The sequence below is a fragment of the Astyanax mexicanus genome, chromosome 12 (assembly GCF_023375975.1).
Source record: "Astyanax mexicanus isolate ESR-SI-001 chromosome 12, AstMex3_surface, whole genome shotgun sequence".
In the NCBI taxonomy this organism is placed as follows: Eukaryota; Metazoa; Chordata; class Actinopteri; order Characiformes; family Acestrorhamphidae; genus Astyanax; species Astyanax mexicanus.
In genome coordinates, this window is record NC_064419.1 from 30,341,210 (window position 1) to 30,355,531 (window position 14,322).

At 38.3% G+C, this 14,322-nt stretch overlaps 1 protein-coding gene across 2 annotated transcripts in view; it reads left to right on the plus strand.

Annotated features, from left to right (window-relative positions):
• adam9 (ADAM metallopeptidase domain 9) overlaps positions 1–14,322 on the plus strand; it is a 56,483-nt gene that overhangs the window by 4,836 nt on the left and 37,325 nt on the right. For both annotated transcript variants that reach the window (XM_007229346.3, XM_015604366.3), the window contains exons 2-3: positions 2,514–2,614; positions 7,821–7,879. In XM_007229346.3, coding sequence (XP_007229408.2) covers positions 2,514–2,614; positions 7,821–7,879 — 160 coding nt within the window. The remainder of the gene's footprint in view (positions 1–2,513; positions 2,615–7,820; positions 7,880–14,322) is intronic.

The following is a 14,322-nucleotide window of genomic DNA, read 5'->3' on the forward strand; positions in this document are numbered from 1 at the left end:
ACAGTGCTCAAAATCTACTAAAGCACTCATGCAGAGGAACAATTACAATGTTCTGGAATGATCATCTCAGTCCCCAGACCTGAATATTATTGAAAATCTGTTGTGTGATTTTAAAGTGGGCTGTCCATGCTCGGTAACCATCAAGCCTGACTGAACTGGAGATGTTTTGTAAAGAAGAATGGTCCAAAATCCCCTCAACCAGAAGCCAGACTCTCATTGGAAGCATTTAGAGGCTGTTATTTCTGCAAAAGGAGTATCTACCAAATTTTGATGAGAAATAAATGCACCTGCCTAATTTTGTTTAAAGAAATATTGCACACTTTCTGTCAATCCTGTAAACTTCAGTTCACTTTTCAAATATCACTGTGTTCTTCTGCTATATGGTAAATTTAACTGAAAATGCTGATCCAAACAACCAATGATTTATTAAGGAAAATCATGAAAAAATGTTTTCATAGCAGTGAAGAATCTAACCAATCTGTCAGTGACATTGATTAATCCTGCTCTAATGTATTACAGGGTGCGTTCAAGCTGATCAAAGTGCAGTTTATATTGCCTCCTGACTTGGCACTGGCATTACCATGCTATGGAAGCCTTTCAAGTTCTGCCCTTTATGCTCAGCTTGAATGCAATGAATTAATGAAGCCAGCATCCTGCAATAAACATCAGTTACAGACGGATGCTGTAAATGGTGTATATCTTTTAGAACTTGGAAGCGGAAGCACGACAAGTGAGCCAGAGCCCATGTTAGGCTAATGAATAACAACCAGTGTGATGATGTACACCACAGGGGGCAGCTTTTATACTGTTCATATCGATATCAGAATTAAATTGTATCAAAGAAATGTATTGTGATATGTATTTTGGCCAAATCATCCAGCACAAGATGAAAAAGAAGCATGAAAAACATTTTGGAGATCTAAATAGCACACTTGGAATCTTTGAAGGACATCTGCACAACCTAGTGCTCATGACTGACTCGTGTGTGTTTTTTTATTTATTTATTTATTTTTGGAATCATCATGGATATCAGCCTAAGTCTGCATGTCCTTCAAAAGTCTTACTAGATTTAATCGCACACACACACAGAGAAGTTAGGGTTTGATTGAACTTGTACACCAAAGTTTCAGTTGATGACTCAGCATCCATCATGTACTACAAGCTTTCATTGTAGCTGTCTGCTTGTGTAGCTGTGGTCAATTAGTGAGCAGGCCTGTCTGATCTGACGTGTCTCGAGATGAATTCTGACTACACCTGCTTTAATCTGAGTATGGCTGCTCTCTGTTCAGCTCATCTCGCTAATGCAGTAAGTGGACAAAAGATCAGCCTGTTCCAGTAAAGAAGAATACAAAGGGAACCGGAATAGAAAAGAGCAAGCTGTCCTGAACTGCTCTATAATTCAAACTCAGTTGTCTGAATTTGAATTTTATTTCTAAGTTTTATCCCATTTGTCTCCCAATTTACACTGCCAATTACCCAACCCACGTATTAGGACTCCCCTATCACTAGTGATGCCCCAACCCAGGATGGTGAAGACTAGCACATGCCTCCTCCTCCGAAGCCAGCCACCACCTCTTGTCGAACTGTTACTGATGTAGCATTGCCGAGCTCGGAGAAAAGCGTAGCGACTCATTTTCAATACATCAGCTCAGACGCCTTCTGCTAATCAACATCACCCTTTGTAGTGATATGGGGAGAGAGCGCCGTCTACCCACCCAGAGAGAGCAAGGCCAATTGTGCTCTCTCAGGGCTCTGGTAGCCAATGGCAAGCTACATGAACAGGATTCGAACTGGTGATCCCCTGTGGCAGTGCCTTTGGACCATTCAGAGCTCCAGCTTCCTGCACATTTGTCAGCACCTGGCACAGCTGCACTTAGCTGCAGGCTACGAAGTAGTTTGTTGTGTTGTGTGTGTGTGTGTGTTCTCTGTAGATCTCTACCTCGCTCTGCCTCCAGCCAGTTATTTCACATAAGTGCATGCTGCAGTATTAGGAGCTCCCTCTGTTGCTGCATTTGGGTAATACAGTTTGAGTTGTGTGCACTGTGAAAACGTACAGTGATAAAGATAAGATACAGTATATCCACACTACAGCTCTAGTTGAAAGCATGAAAAAGGGCAAACGTATAGATCTTTGACAAAAAGCAAACTGTGATCCCTAGATGACTTGATGGTCAGATCACTTCTAAAACGTTACACATGTCTTGGATGTACAACTGGTGAACTGGCATAAGGGTTACGGGAGCCCAAATCTTATTGACCATGTTTACACCTGGTTACTTCATGTGAATATAGTAACTGGGTTGTAGCCTGAGACAATTTTATTATTTTAGGGACATATCACTCATCCCTAGTCATAATAATAATACCCTGCTGTTAACTCATTTAGAGTCATTGTATGTAACTGTTGCATAGAGTATTATTATGTGGTTTGATCTGCACAACTCTAGATATGGGCTTCTTTAGTATTCTTGCTCATGTTGACCATGATTTCTGTGTGTGTGTTTGTTCTGTAGGCTCAGCATCCCAGACGTCTCAGTTCTCCTCGTACGAAGTGAGCATACCAAAGCGCATCAACAGACAGAGGAGAGAGCAGGATGCTGCAGTAGCCAACAAGGTGAAGCATGACGACACACCCATAAGTACACAGACATGCCAAAATTCACTGGATAGCAGTTTGTAAAATGAAAGGAATTGAATTACCGGTACTGAATTGTTACCTCAGGCAATAATTTGGAAACACCTTCACGTGTGTATGTTGAGGTGTTATTTTGTGGGTTCAGCATGCTCATACCATAGCAACATAATTTATCAGCGTAAGAGCAAGGCGTCGTAGTGGGTGGGAACTGGAAGGGGCATTCCATTTCTGAAATTGTGTGAACATGTAAAATTTTTCAGTCCACAGTGTCATTTGTATACTGTAAATACATCGTACAAGGCAATTACCAGTTCCCACCCACTTTTTAGGACTCCTCCAGCACTTCTGTTGGCTCATGCTGTCTCTATATCACATTCAGCCAGCTATTCACTATTTTTAAACTCCTACTAAGCCAATGCTGTTGCAGTGCAAATGTGCTTGGAGGAGAACACTAGCAGACAGTTCTTTTACATCAACTAATAGACATCCACATCACTCCTAAAAGACTGTGGCTACTCTCATGCTCCTGTTGACAGAATCAGTGTATAAACAGTTGCACCAGCTGGAAACCTAGCTTGTAAATTCTCTGCCAGTGCAATAATTCTCATCATTCAAGACACCTGTGACATTAATTAATGTTAAAATTTAAATTTAATACACATTAGCCTACTGTGAAAGCTTGTGTACCCCAGGTAAAGTAGTGTTAAGACTATAAAGACACACGTCTGTGCATCTAAGCATAATTAGTGTGTTAACATAACACATTAGAAACAAACATAAAATAGGACATTTGCAAATTAAATATTATTTAAACCAGAAAATTAACAAAATGTTTATTTAAGCATAGAGCACTTGTAATTTGACCTAAGTTTTTAAACATGTAAAAATTGCACAAAGTAAAACGAGGTGATTGTACAGTCCCCTCCAAAAGTCTTGAAACAGTGAGTGAGGCCAATTCCTTTATTTCTGCTGTAGGCTCACAAAACATTTCAGCTTTAATTTATTTTTGTCTGAACCCATAATGATTCTTGTGAGCAAAAGTATTGAAACAGATAAACTTAAATAGATTAAAGTGAATAAGACTTAATATTTATGTGCAAATCCTTTGCTTGCAATAACTGCATCAAATTTGTGACACACTGACGTTGAAGGACCTTTCTTTTTTGCAATGCTTTTTCCAGGCTTTCACTTTAGCCTCTTTCAGCTGGTGTTTGTTTTGGTGGTAACTCCCTTTAGTCTTCTCTTTAGCAAGCAAAATGCATGCTTTATTCGGGTGGGTTCAGGCAAAAGGTGCTGTTATCTGAACTGTGTATCAAATCCAGATGTAAATACCTTTAAATAAAAGCTGAAATGTTATTATCTCTTGTAATCGTCTTTTAACATTAAACACAAATGTTTTTAGCAGAAATTAAGAGATCAGCCACACTGTTCCAACACTTTTGGAGGGGACTGTATATCACTGTAACCTGTGATTTCAATAATTTGAACAGCTGTACCCTCACACTAACCTTAAGTCACTATCCTCACTATTAAGGTCTGTTACTATTATGGAGTTGGTCTTATTGCCCACGCTCCATGTTCTCCAAGCCTTCTTTCTCTATGCACTCTCTTCCTGTTCCTCTTCCTCATCTTGTCACTCATGAACCATTCCTCACTTTCTCATATCCGTCTTTCCTCCCCCCGTTCCCTCATTCTCCAGTGGTGTGTGGAAGATAATACTACAAGAACCATCTGCCTTGCCCAGATGCCCAGCCAGCAGGAGCGTTCCTAATAAAAGTGTGCTTGTGCCAGAGCCGCGCTGAGCATGGGCACCCCCGCGCAGCAAAGAGACACATATCATCAACCTAGTCCAAACACACTCCCACACACAGCAGCTCTCACCTCTGTGTCATTGAGAAAGTTTGTCCACATTTTAGAAGTACACAAACTCAGTATTGAACCACACAGAAAAACAAACAGTGGAAACCAGTGGTTCAGTTGGAGACTACACTGGAATATTTACAGGGTATATTAAGAGCAATAAGTCGCATTAAAGGTGTCCTTCTGCTAAAATCCACTTTTTCTTGTTCTTTGTGAAATTCAATAGGTCACTCTGAGTTGTATATACATGCTGCACATGACAACTCTTCCTCAAACTTTATTGTCTGCAGTAAATAGTAAAAGAAAATGTTCAGAAAAATGAGTCCATCAGGAAAAGGGAGTCCTAATGAGTGGGTAAGATAATTGGCCTGACAAAACATTGCTTTTGAACTTTAAAAAGGACGTTTTTTCTTCTAATGAAGAGGTTTCCATTTTGTCAATATAATATTTTTGCCTGACAGCTATGCTATACACCATGGGTCACTAATAGGTGGAAACTAAAGACACAGGGGAGGAATGTACACAAAAATCAACCTAACGGGTCAGATGTGTATATATATATATATATATATATATATATAATTATATATATAGGATATAGCACTGAATCATAACACAAGTTAAAATGGCGACGGTCCGGACCTTGGACTGATGAAATTTTCTGATTTCTAATTAAATACCCCTGCTATACACTATGGATACAGTTTCCCAGGCAGGGACTACACTGTATTTTCAGTGGACATTCTTATTTTAAAGGAAATTATAGTCTACAATGAGGCTTATTCCCTGTCTGGGAAATTGACCCTATATGTGCACATATTTGTGGACTTAAACATGGAACATCCACCTCCTTCAAGTTGCGCTTCTTGCTGATACAGATGTGACAAATTTCAGCTCTTTACATTAATGGAATGAAGTTCCTGCTGTTTTGTTTGTATGTAATGGGAGACCCACCAGTTGATGCAAATCTCCATCCAGCTAATGGTCTCTCTGAACCCCAGTCACAGGAATTGATTTGGTCACCATAGCAACCCGGGTTTTAGAGCGGTCACAGTCACAGGGCCGCTGTGCAGAGGCCAGGGCCAGCAGAGGTGGAGCTGCGGAGATAACAGCAGAAGCTTCCTTTTTTACATCTGTATCTCTGTGTGTATCTAGAGGTCTCTGAAAGGCTGGTAGAGTTGAAATGGTAATTTGACAGAAGTTGTCTAAGCAGAAGGAGGTTTTTTTTTTTTTGGCTTTACCTCCTGAGCAGAACATGAATTCAGGGTCGTGGCTTAAAAAAAAAACAGCACAATGTTACACATGCTTAAATACAGCAAAATACTGTAGTTAAGCAAATGCATTGACCATTACATTTTTGGAATAAATTAGTCTGCACTTAGGACCGATTCTGGGCTTGTTTGAGGGATGAGCTCATTATTAATGGTTTGTTTTTCTGTATTCACATATTATATACAGGTGTTGGTCAACGAATTAGAATAATTTGAAATAGTGCAATCATGAAATTCTTTGAATGCATTTTTTGTGCAGAAAGCAAATCAGGTGTTCACCGCACCTGTCCTAGTCGTTAGACTAATCACAGAACTCGTTACCTGGAAAAAAATTTGCTCAGCTGAGCTTTCCAAAAGGCCCATTTAGGCCATTTAACTGTGACACTGTTGTTTTATTGAATTAGAATAATGGAGAAACCGTTTCATTGAATTAGAATAAATGCTCAAATTTTTGTTTTCTGTGAAGAGTGTTCACTGTGCAGTATAAAGTCAGGGTTGAGTAGAATTTCTAAGTTGTAAAATCAATCATGGGTAAGCAGCGCGACCTCTCAACCGGAATAGTGGCTCAAATTCAAGCCCTTCGCCAACAAGGCTTGACCCAAACTAAAATTGCTGAGCAGCTCGGCATCAGCCAGTCTTCCGTCTGCAAAGCTCTCAAGAAAAACTGCAGCAAGCGCACCAACTGTTCCGGCGTCCGAAAAACTTCTGCTCGCGACAACAAGCAGCTGAGAAAGATCGCAGTCAGCAACCGGTTCAAGTCCACTTCCGAGCTCACCGACTTGTGGAACAAGCAGACCGGCGCTGACGTCTCCAGATCTACCACTTACCGTCGTCTGCGCGAACTCGGCTTCAAATCTCGCGTTCCAGCAGTAAAGCCGATGCTGAACAAGAAACAAATGGAGAAACGGCTGAAGTGGGCCAAAGAACACGGCGAGTGGACTGCTGAAGACTGGCAGAAAGTGGTCTTCAGTGACGAATCACGCTTCTGCATCTCCTTCGGTGACCAAGGTCCTCGTGTCTGGCGTCGTGGCGGCGAAACCTACAACCAGGAGTGCGTGAAAAGATCCGTCAAGTTTCCCCAGAGCGTTATGGTCTGGGGATGCATGTCCGCTCGAGGTGTAGGGAAACTCTGCTTCCTCAAGAAGACTGTCAATGCTGCCGTATATCAAGATGTTCTGGAAACATTCCTGATTCCGACTGTTGAGGAACAGTTCGGCGAAGAAGACTTCATATTTCAACAGGATCTTGCACCGGATCATGCGGCAAAGTCGACCAAAGATTGGTTCACTAAAAAACAGCTTGAAGTTTTGGCATGGCCGGCCAACTCGCCTGACCTCAATGTCATTGAAAACCTTTGGGCCATCGTCAAGCGGAAAATTCGCGACAGAAAGCCTACTACGCTGGACCAACTGAAGCAGAACATCGCCACTGCCTGGGAAGCTGTGAGTGCGGAAACTTGCAACAAGCTGGTCAAATCGATGCCGCGGAGACTTCAGGCAGTCATACAAGCCAAGGGGGCAGCCACAAAATACTGAGAAAGTGATGATTGTAATTATAATAAAAATTATTCTAATTCAATGAAACGGTTTCTCCATTATTCTAATTCAATAAAACAACAGTGTCACAGGTAAATGGCCTAAATGGGCCTTTTGGAAAGCTCAGCTGAGCAAATTTTTTTCCAGGTAACGAGTTCTGTGATTAGTCTAACGAGTAGGACAGGTGCGGTGAACACCTGATTTGCTTTCTGCACAAAAAATGCATTCAAAGAATTTCATGATTGCACTATTTCAAATTATTCTAATTCGTTGACCAGCACCTGTATATATTTTTATGCAAACCAAATCCTATTTTTGAGCAATGCATAAAAATGTGGAATTGGGTTAGGTGTATTAAATATAGAGGGGTTTTAAGGAGGGTTGTGTTGGAACAGGCAACATACAAGGTGTTGTTTTCTTATTCCTGTCTCAGCATGTTCAGGCTACTTGTAAAGTAAACTCACTCTGGACTGACTGTGTGTCTCTTTCTTTCTCTTTCATTTTTTGCGTGTTTTAAAGGTGTCCTATATTATCCCAGCCCAGGGGAAAGAGCATGTTGTCATCCTGGAGAAGAATAAGTGAGTACTGTTTTCACTTTGTCTCAGTAACACATTCACATTTACGGCATAAAGCTGACACTCTAATCCAGAGTGATTTACAAGGTTATTCATATTACAGTAGGGCTGCAACTAATGACTGTTTCAGTAGTTGAATAATCTGCTGGCTATTTGTTCGATTAGTCAATTTTTTGCAATTATTTTTGTCATGTCCTTTATTTGTACTACCTACTGGTGAGGAGAGTTAAACATTTAGGCCCCAAGAACAATTTTGCAGTACATTTTAATAGTTTAACTAATGTTAGTAATGTTAGATCTTCAAAGAGCACTTACTCTCTTAACACCTCTAACAAACTAACTACTTCTAACCTCATTTCCTTCTTACTTTTCTCAACTCTTCTATCCCATTAATTCCCTTTGACCTTTATTAGGCCCTATCTAAAGATGTTTTTACCTTTAAACTTCTTTTACTTTTGTACTTTACTATTGGACAAAAGCATCTCCCTAATGTAATGTAATGTTAATATAGGACTGCAAGTCCTACCCACACTGAAACCTCATTGGCCAACTAAGCACATGAGGAGAGGCCAATCAGTACACTTACTCTCTCATTATGTCTGTGCTTTCCTTTCTCTCACCCTTTTTGTCCTCTCTCTCTTTCTCTCTCTCTCTCTCATTAATGATGCATCAACAATGAAATTTGGATTTGACAATTTTTTTATAGTCAACATTGTCACCTACTGCACCGACTAATCGATGCAGCCCTATATTACAGAGTTGGGCCAGCGTAGTGTTAGGATTCGTACCCATTGATTCTTATTGGTATAGAGCAGTATAGTCATCCAGATTATCAATTAAACCCCAGGCTCCCACATGATGTGGTAGCTTACAGGTGTGCAGTGGCGTTATCCACTGCGCCACACCAACCACACACTCATTCACTCAAGGATTTACTCAGTCGCTCAGTCTGATCTGATTTGATTAGCGTCTTGTTTGTTCCCTTAATTGATCAGCAATTTGTTCAGCGTCTTTCACTCGCACGTTAAGTGTTTCATACTTTCACTCACTTGGTCAGCGAATAATTTTTGTCCCTTACTTACAATGTATTAGTTCCCTCACTTGAATAGCAACTTAGTTTTTTTTGAGTGCTTTTTGGTGTGTGTAACAAGGGTCTAGATTTGTAATGGTTGTGTGGAATGTTTGATGTCCATATAGTGCTATGCGATATGCCGATAAATATCGTGGGGATGATAGAAAAGTGTCTATTGTGCTACTTACCTTCTATCGTCCCTATCGTTTCTACAGTAATTTCATCAATTATTCATGCAAATATATAAAGTAGGCTACGATTAAATTAAATTAAATTAAATTAAATGTATTGACGTGGTCACTTTGCATAAACTCTACTATAAGTATTACTTTATTATCACTATATATAAGTGATAATAAAGTAATCTTCGCAAAAAAAGCTTCATAATGTGGTTTTGCGACATGACGCTGCTTTACGTTATTTGACGGACATGTTAATTGAGTTTATTTTAATAACTCAATTTAATTACCTGTATACTTTTGAATAAATTAGCTACTGCATCTACCTCATTTGTTTTAATTTGCTACATATATATTGCTGCACTAAAGGGTAGTAATTCTCATTTGTGAAAGTTTGGTTTAATGTCACTTTGAAATAAAGTTGGAAAAGAAGTAAGCAATGATATAAAAAAAAAATCATATCGTGATATATGATTTTTCCCATATCGCCCAGCACTATGTCCAATGACCTTAAAAAGCAGTGAAACAACAGTTTAAATGAATTTATATGTGACACAATTTTACTTGAAGATGCAGAGTTTGCTTTGTGCTTTTGGTGCTGGAGTGTTCAGAGCACTTCAGCTTTTGATTGAATATCATGCACAGATTATATGGAGTGTTTGATTAATAGATTCTTGATCTTGCTGTAACAGTAAATGAGTCTAGACTGTGAGACAGCTGGATGATTAATGGTAGTCCATGACTACACAAGAGACAGTCTTAATTATTAATCCCACCACAGAGTAACAGTGTTCTTTTTTTTTTTTTTTTTTTTTTTCCCTCCTCACCATCTGACTCAGCACTATCACCTACTGAACACCCACTCTTCACACACCTACACACACCCTGGACACTGTTTTATTAGAATAGTAGACAGACAGACAGAACCAAGGTTACACTGCTGGGGATATAAATTAAGTATGGTAGGAATCAAAGGTTCACAGAGCAGAAAGTGGGGATGTCAGACCCTCGTGTCTGTTATTGGTCCGAATTTTTTGTCCGCCAACCAGTATACAATTTCAGCAGTTTCACTGCATCATCATTTGTTTGCATAAAATTGAGAAAATCTCATTTGTTGCTCATTTACTTCATCTTGTAGCTATTGCTGCAAAATATAATGTGCAATATCAGTATAATTATTCATTTAGCAATTATTAATTCAGAGAAGGCATTATTAATATTGAGACATTAATTGACTTCTGAAGAAAAAAAAATCTCTGTTGTTTTATATTGCAATATTACATTACATTACTTTACAGTTGGCAGACGCTTTTGTCCAAAGCGACTTACAATAGTGAAGTACAAAAGTAATAGAAGTTAAAGGTAAAAACATCTTTAAATAGGGCCTAAAGGAGGTCAGTGGGAAATAAAGGGATAGAGAAGTGAAGGAGGGGTTAGAAGTAGTTAGTGTGTTAGAGGTGTTAAGAGAGTAAGGGCTCTTTGAAGAGCTCTGTCTTCAGGAGTTTCTTAAAGATAGCGAGACATTCAGAGTTCTTATGCAATATGTATGGCATAAGAACAAAATATAATTTGTTCTGATGCTGTGCAGCCCTATTTCTAGCCCCTTATTAGTGACCAGGTGTTGCCTACTGTTTTGGTTAGAATTTTATTTGGCAGGCAACTTATGATCCTAACCCAATACCCAAGTAACAACACATGTACCACTTAGAGCCCAGTCAGCATCAGTACTGTGATCCTTTTCTGACCACTTATTTTTCTGTTTTGATTCTCAATAATAATAATAATAAAAAAATGTAGATGATCTACTCAGATGTTTCTGTCAAATAGGGAAGGCAGCAAGCCTGCTAATGAAACCGTAAAGGAAGCCAGCCTCCCTTATGATTCCATTAGTCTGATCTAAGGCAGCTTTAGAACTGATTGGATTGTGTACAAAGAAGCATTTGAGTTTCATCTGCCAAAGCTGAGACTTGGCAGAGTCTGCCCTAAAAAAAAAAAGTGCCTTTGCTTCACTTTGACTTGTAAAGTCCTCCCACTACACTTTACTGAAGGAGCTGAAACTAAAATATATGGAACTGAAAGACTCTGCACTTCTTTACTGTGGGTTATTTGAGTTGTTTTAAAAGGTCTCATTCCATTGTTTTTTTTTGTATTCATTTAAAAATGTCTAGTTGGTCTGTATGAATAAATTCCATGTGAGCTGTTTTTTGAGAAAAAAAAGTGATCTGGTATAACACTGCTTTAGACCCTGTGAAGGAGTGCGGGGGAAACGATGGCATTTCGGCTCTTGATCATGATCATGAATATTTATCCATGCAAACATATCGCCTCTGATTGGCTAACAGCACTATGACACCAGCGAGATGGCAAAAGTTAGAAACATTTTAAAATAAAGACGTTTTACACTAATAACAGTGCAGTTCAGCCACTGACCTAGTCTTAGAGCCTCTGTAAAACGTTAAATTCACCGAAGATCCGATGTAAACCTATAGTTACTTACACAGAGAGGTGCGTAGTCCAGGTCAAAAAAGTAAAAATAGTGTTAAAACTAGTGTTAAAAAAAAAAAAAAAAAAAAAAAAACTGTTTAAAAATACAACTACCTATCTCAATTGTTCTTTGCTTTTGATGTTCCATAGACAAATTCTAACCATTTATTCCTTAGCTCTGAATTACTGGGCAAAGCAAATAACACTGGTGTGCTACTGCAGACAATGGACAATGTGCAGCATGTATATACAACTCAGAGACCTATAGTATTTCACATAGAACAAGAAAAAGTGGATTTTAGCGGAAGGAGAGCTTTAACGTGATAGGAAATAAATCACATAATGCAGATGTTCCCCTTACAATAAGTGTAGTCAATCAGCCAATGAGTTATCTGGTCTTTTTCATGATGGTGGATTATTCCATGTTTAGGTTGTTTTATTTATTTAATGATTTAATAAATGAAAAGGCACATTTTACCATGGTTTACCCAAGACGGCAGTCACTGACAACAAATGCTTTGAAGTAGTAGATTACTGTGCTTACAAAATTTTGTGAAAACTTGGCACATTCTCATTTCTTTTTATTGCCATTTATGTTTACAGTATAGTGCAATTGCGATCTTCTGTATAAATATTCTAGTTTAGACACACAGGATTGTTTCAGTGTTCTGGACAATCGTAGAGAGGTGACAGAATAATCTGATTATTTGTTTAGCTTCAAGATGCGTATTCAGGGAGCATATTTTTGACATTGTGTTTAAGAATGTGTCAAAACTCCTCTGAATTTTGCATGGTAATAACCCTGCCGGGACCCAGCCCTGCTCTTTACTAAAACATTACTCCCATTTCTGTAACACTCTCTGCTCTGAGAGTAGAGCTGCTCTTAGCACAAAACATTCTCCACTCCTCCGGCTGACAGCTTGTTGTCATTTGAAGAGCCAGACACGAGAGTTTTCTTGGATTTGTGCCTCGAAAGAGAGAATTGCACTTCCCTGATTCGCTTCTGTTACATCTAACATGCTTCTGTTCACATTCACTTCTGTACCTACAATCTGTTCTTTAAACTGTCAGTCAGAGCTGCTATTTCCATAGTTCAAAGCTTGGAGATCTCTGAAATATGAGTACAATTGCTAGTAATTACTAGTCATTAGGAAGTTATATAATATATAATAAATAGCTTTTGCATCAAGTTAATTTAAATTTGCTTGCCCTGTCAGAATAATTACATTAATAATTTATTGTACAATATATGGACAAAGTTTTGCTGGTCTCAGGAAGTAAGTGATTTTTTTTTTACATAACAATTATTATCACCAATATGTGAACCAACAACTGGAGGACATTATTCTAAAGGAGATGTTAGATTGTCTCCTTTTACTCTGCCAATTTTTGGATGTGTGATTTTATGTGTGGTTTTATTTGCAGTAGGGGTGTGCTATATCGTATCGAACACAATAATATTGCCAACATTTTTTAATATTGTGAACAATATTATACCCTGAAATATTGTGCCATATCACCCTCCCCTAATTATCAAGTACTACTTTTATTTTATTTTTTTTTTTACAGTTTTTAACAAAAGAAAAATTAACAGTTTTCTTTTTCCCTGATATATCAACTAGAGACAGATTATATCTGTCCATTATTGTTTATTTTACTTTGTTTTTTACTTAAATTGTGGAGTGTGGAGTGCATTATTAGTATCATGAAATTCTGCATCGTTGACTTCTGTTACAAATCTGATAAAATTCTTGTATTTTTAATATCTCAGTTTAGGGGTGTGCATTAGCCTATCACATGCAATAATAAAATTACCATGAAAAATCGTAATATTATTTAGGGCCATATCGCTCACACCTAATTTGCAGTATGCAGGAAATATACACTCCAGTGTCTGTAGTCTTAGTAATAAAAATGTAAATAAAATAACTGCATTTAATTTGTTATTTTTTTATTTATAATATTAGTCACACATAATGGTCTCAAAATGATTAACATATTTTATCGCGATTATTTCTATGCAAATTAGCGAAGAAACACAAACTCTTCTAAGCAGTTCTTGCAAAAAAGAATTTGTGGTGTTTTATAAAAGTGTGAATTTCTGAGTGTGGGCTATGGCCCCTCGTCATGGGCCCTTACACTTTTGTTGAGACCCTTAAAAGGACTACAATAACTGATTAGTGTGCCCAAGTTGTGGAACAAGAAGAAGACAGTTTGACAGTTTTTCATCAGCCAAACAACTGACCTTGCTCATATAAGGAACAGTCAGAGTTCAGGTTCTGAGCAACAATAAAAAAAAGTGTTAAAATGATGCAGTGACACCCACAGGTCAAAAAAGGAACTTGGTGTTGTGTAATATGATCCATTGGAAGATTTGAAAGCTAGCTAAGTGACACACCACATCATACACACATCAGTCACCTACAACTTATGTTTTATTAGGGATGTTTGTCATAGTGTTTCCCAATGCGATCCAGCTGATTCAGGATCTTTTTAAGGATTGGGTTTTAAGGATTAGGTTAAGGATCTGCTTTTAGCTTCTGATCAAGTTCCATTTTTTTCTTGGCAGAAAAGCTAATATTTGGTACTAAATCGAGGTTCTTTGACTTGTTGCAGAAGCTGAGCCATTTGTAGAAGCTTTTAAAATACTCAAACCGTTGTACCCAGCCAGAACCATGTGATGAGACTGAGAATCAATTATCTACAGATAA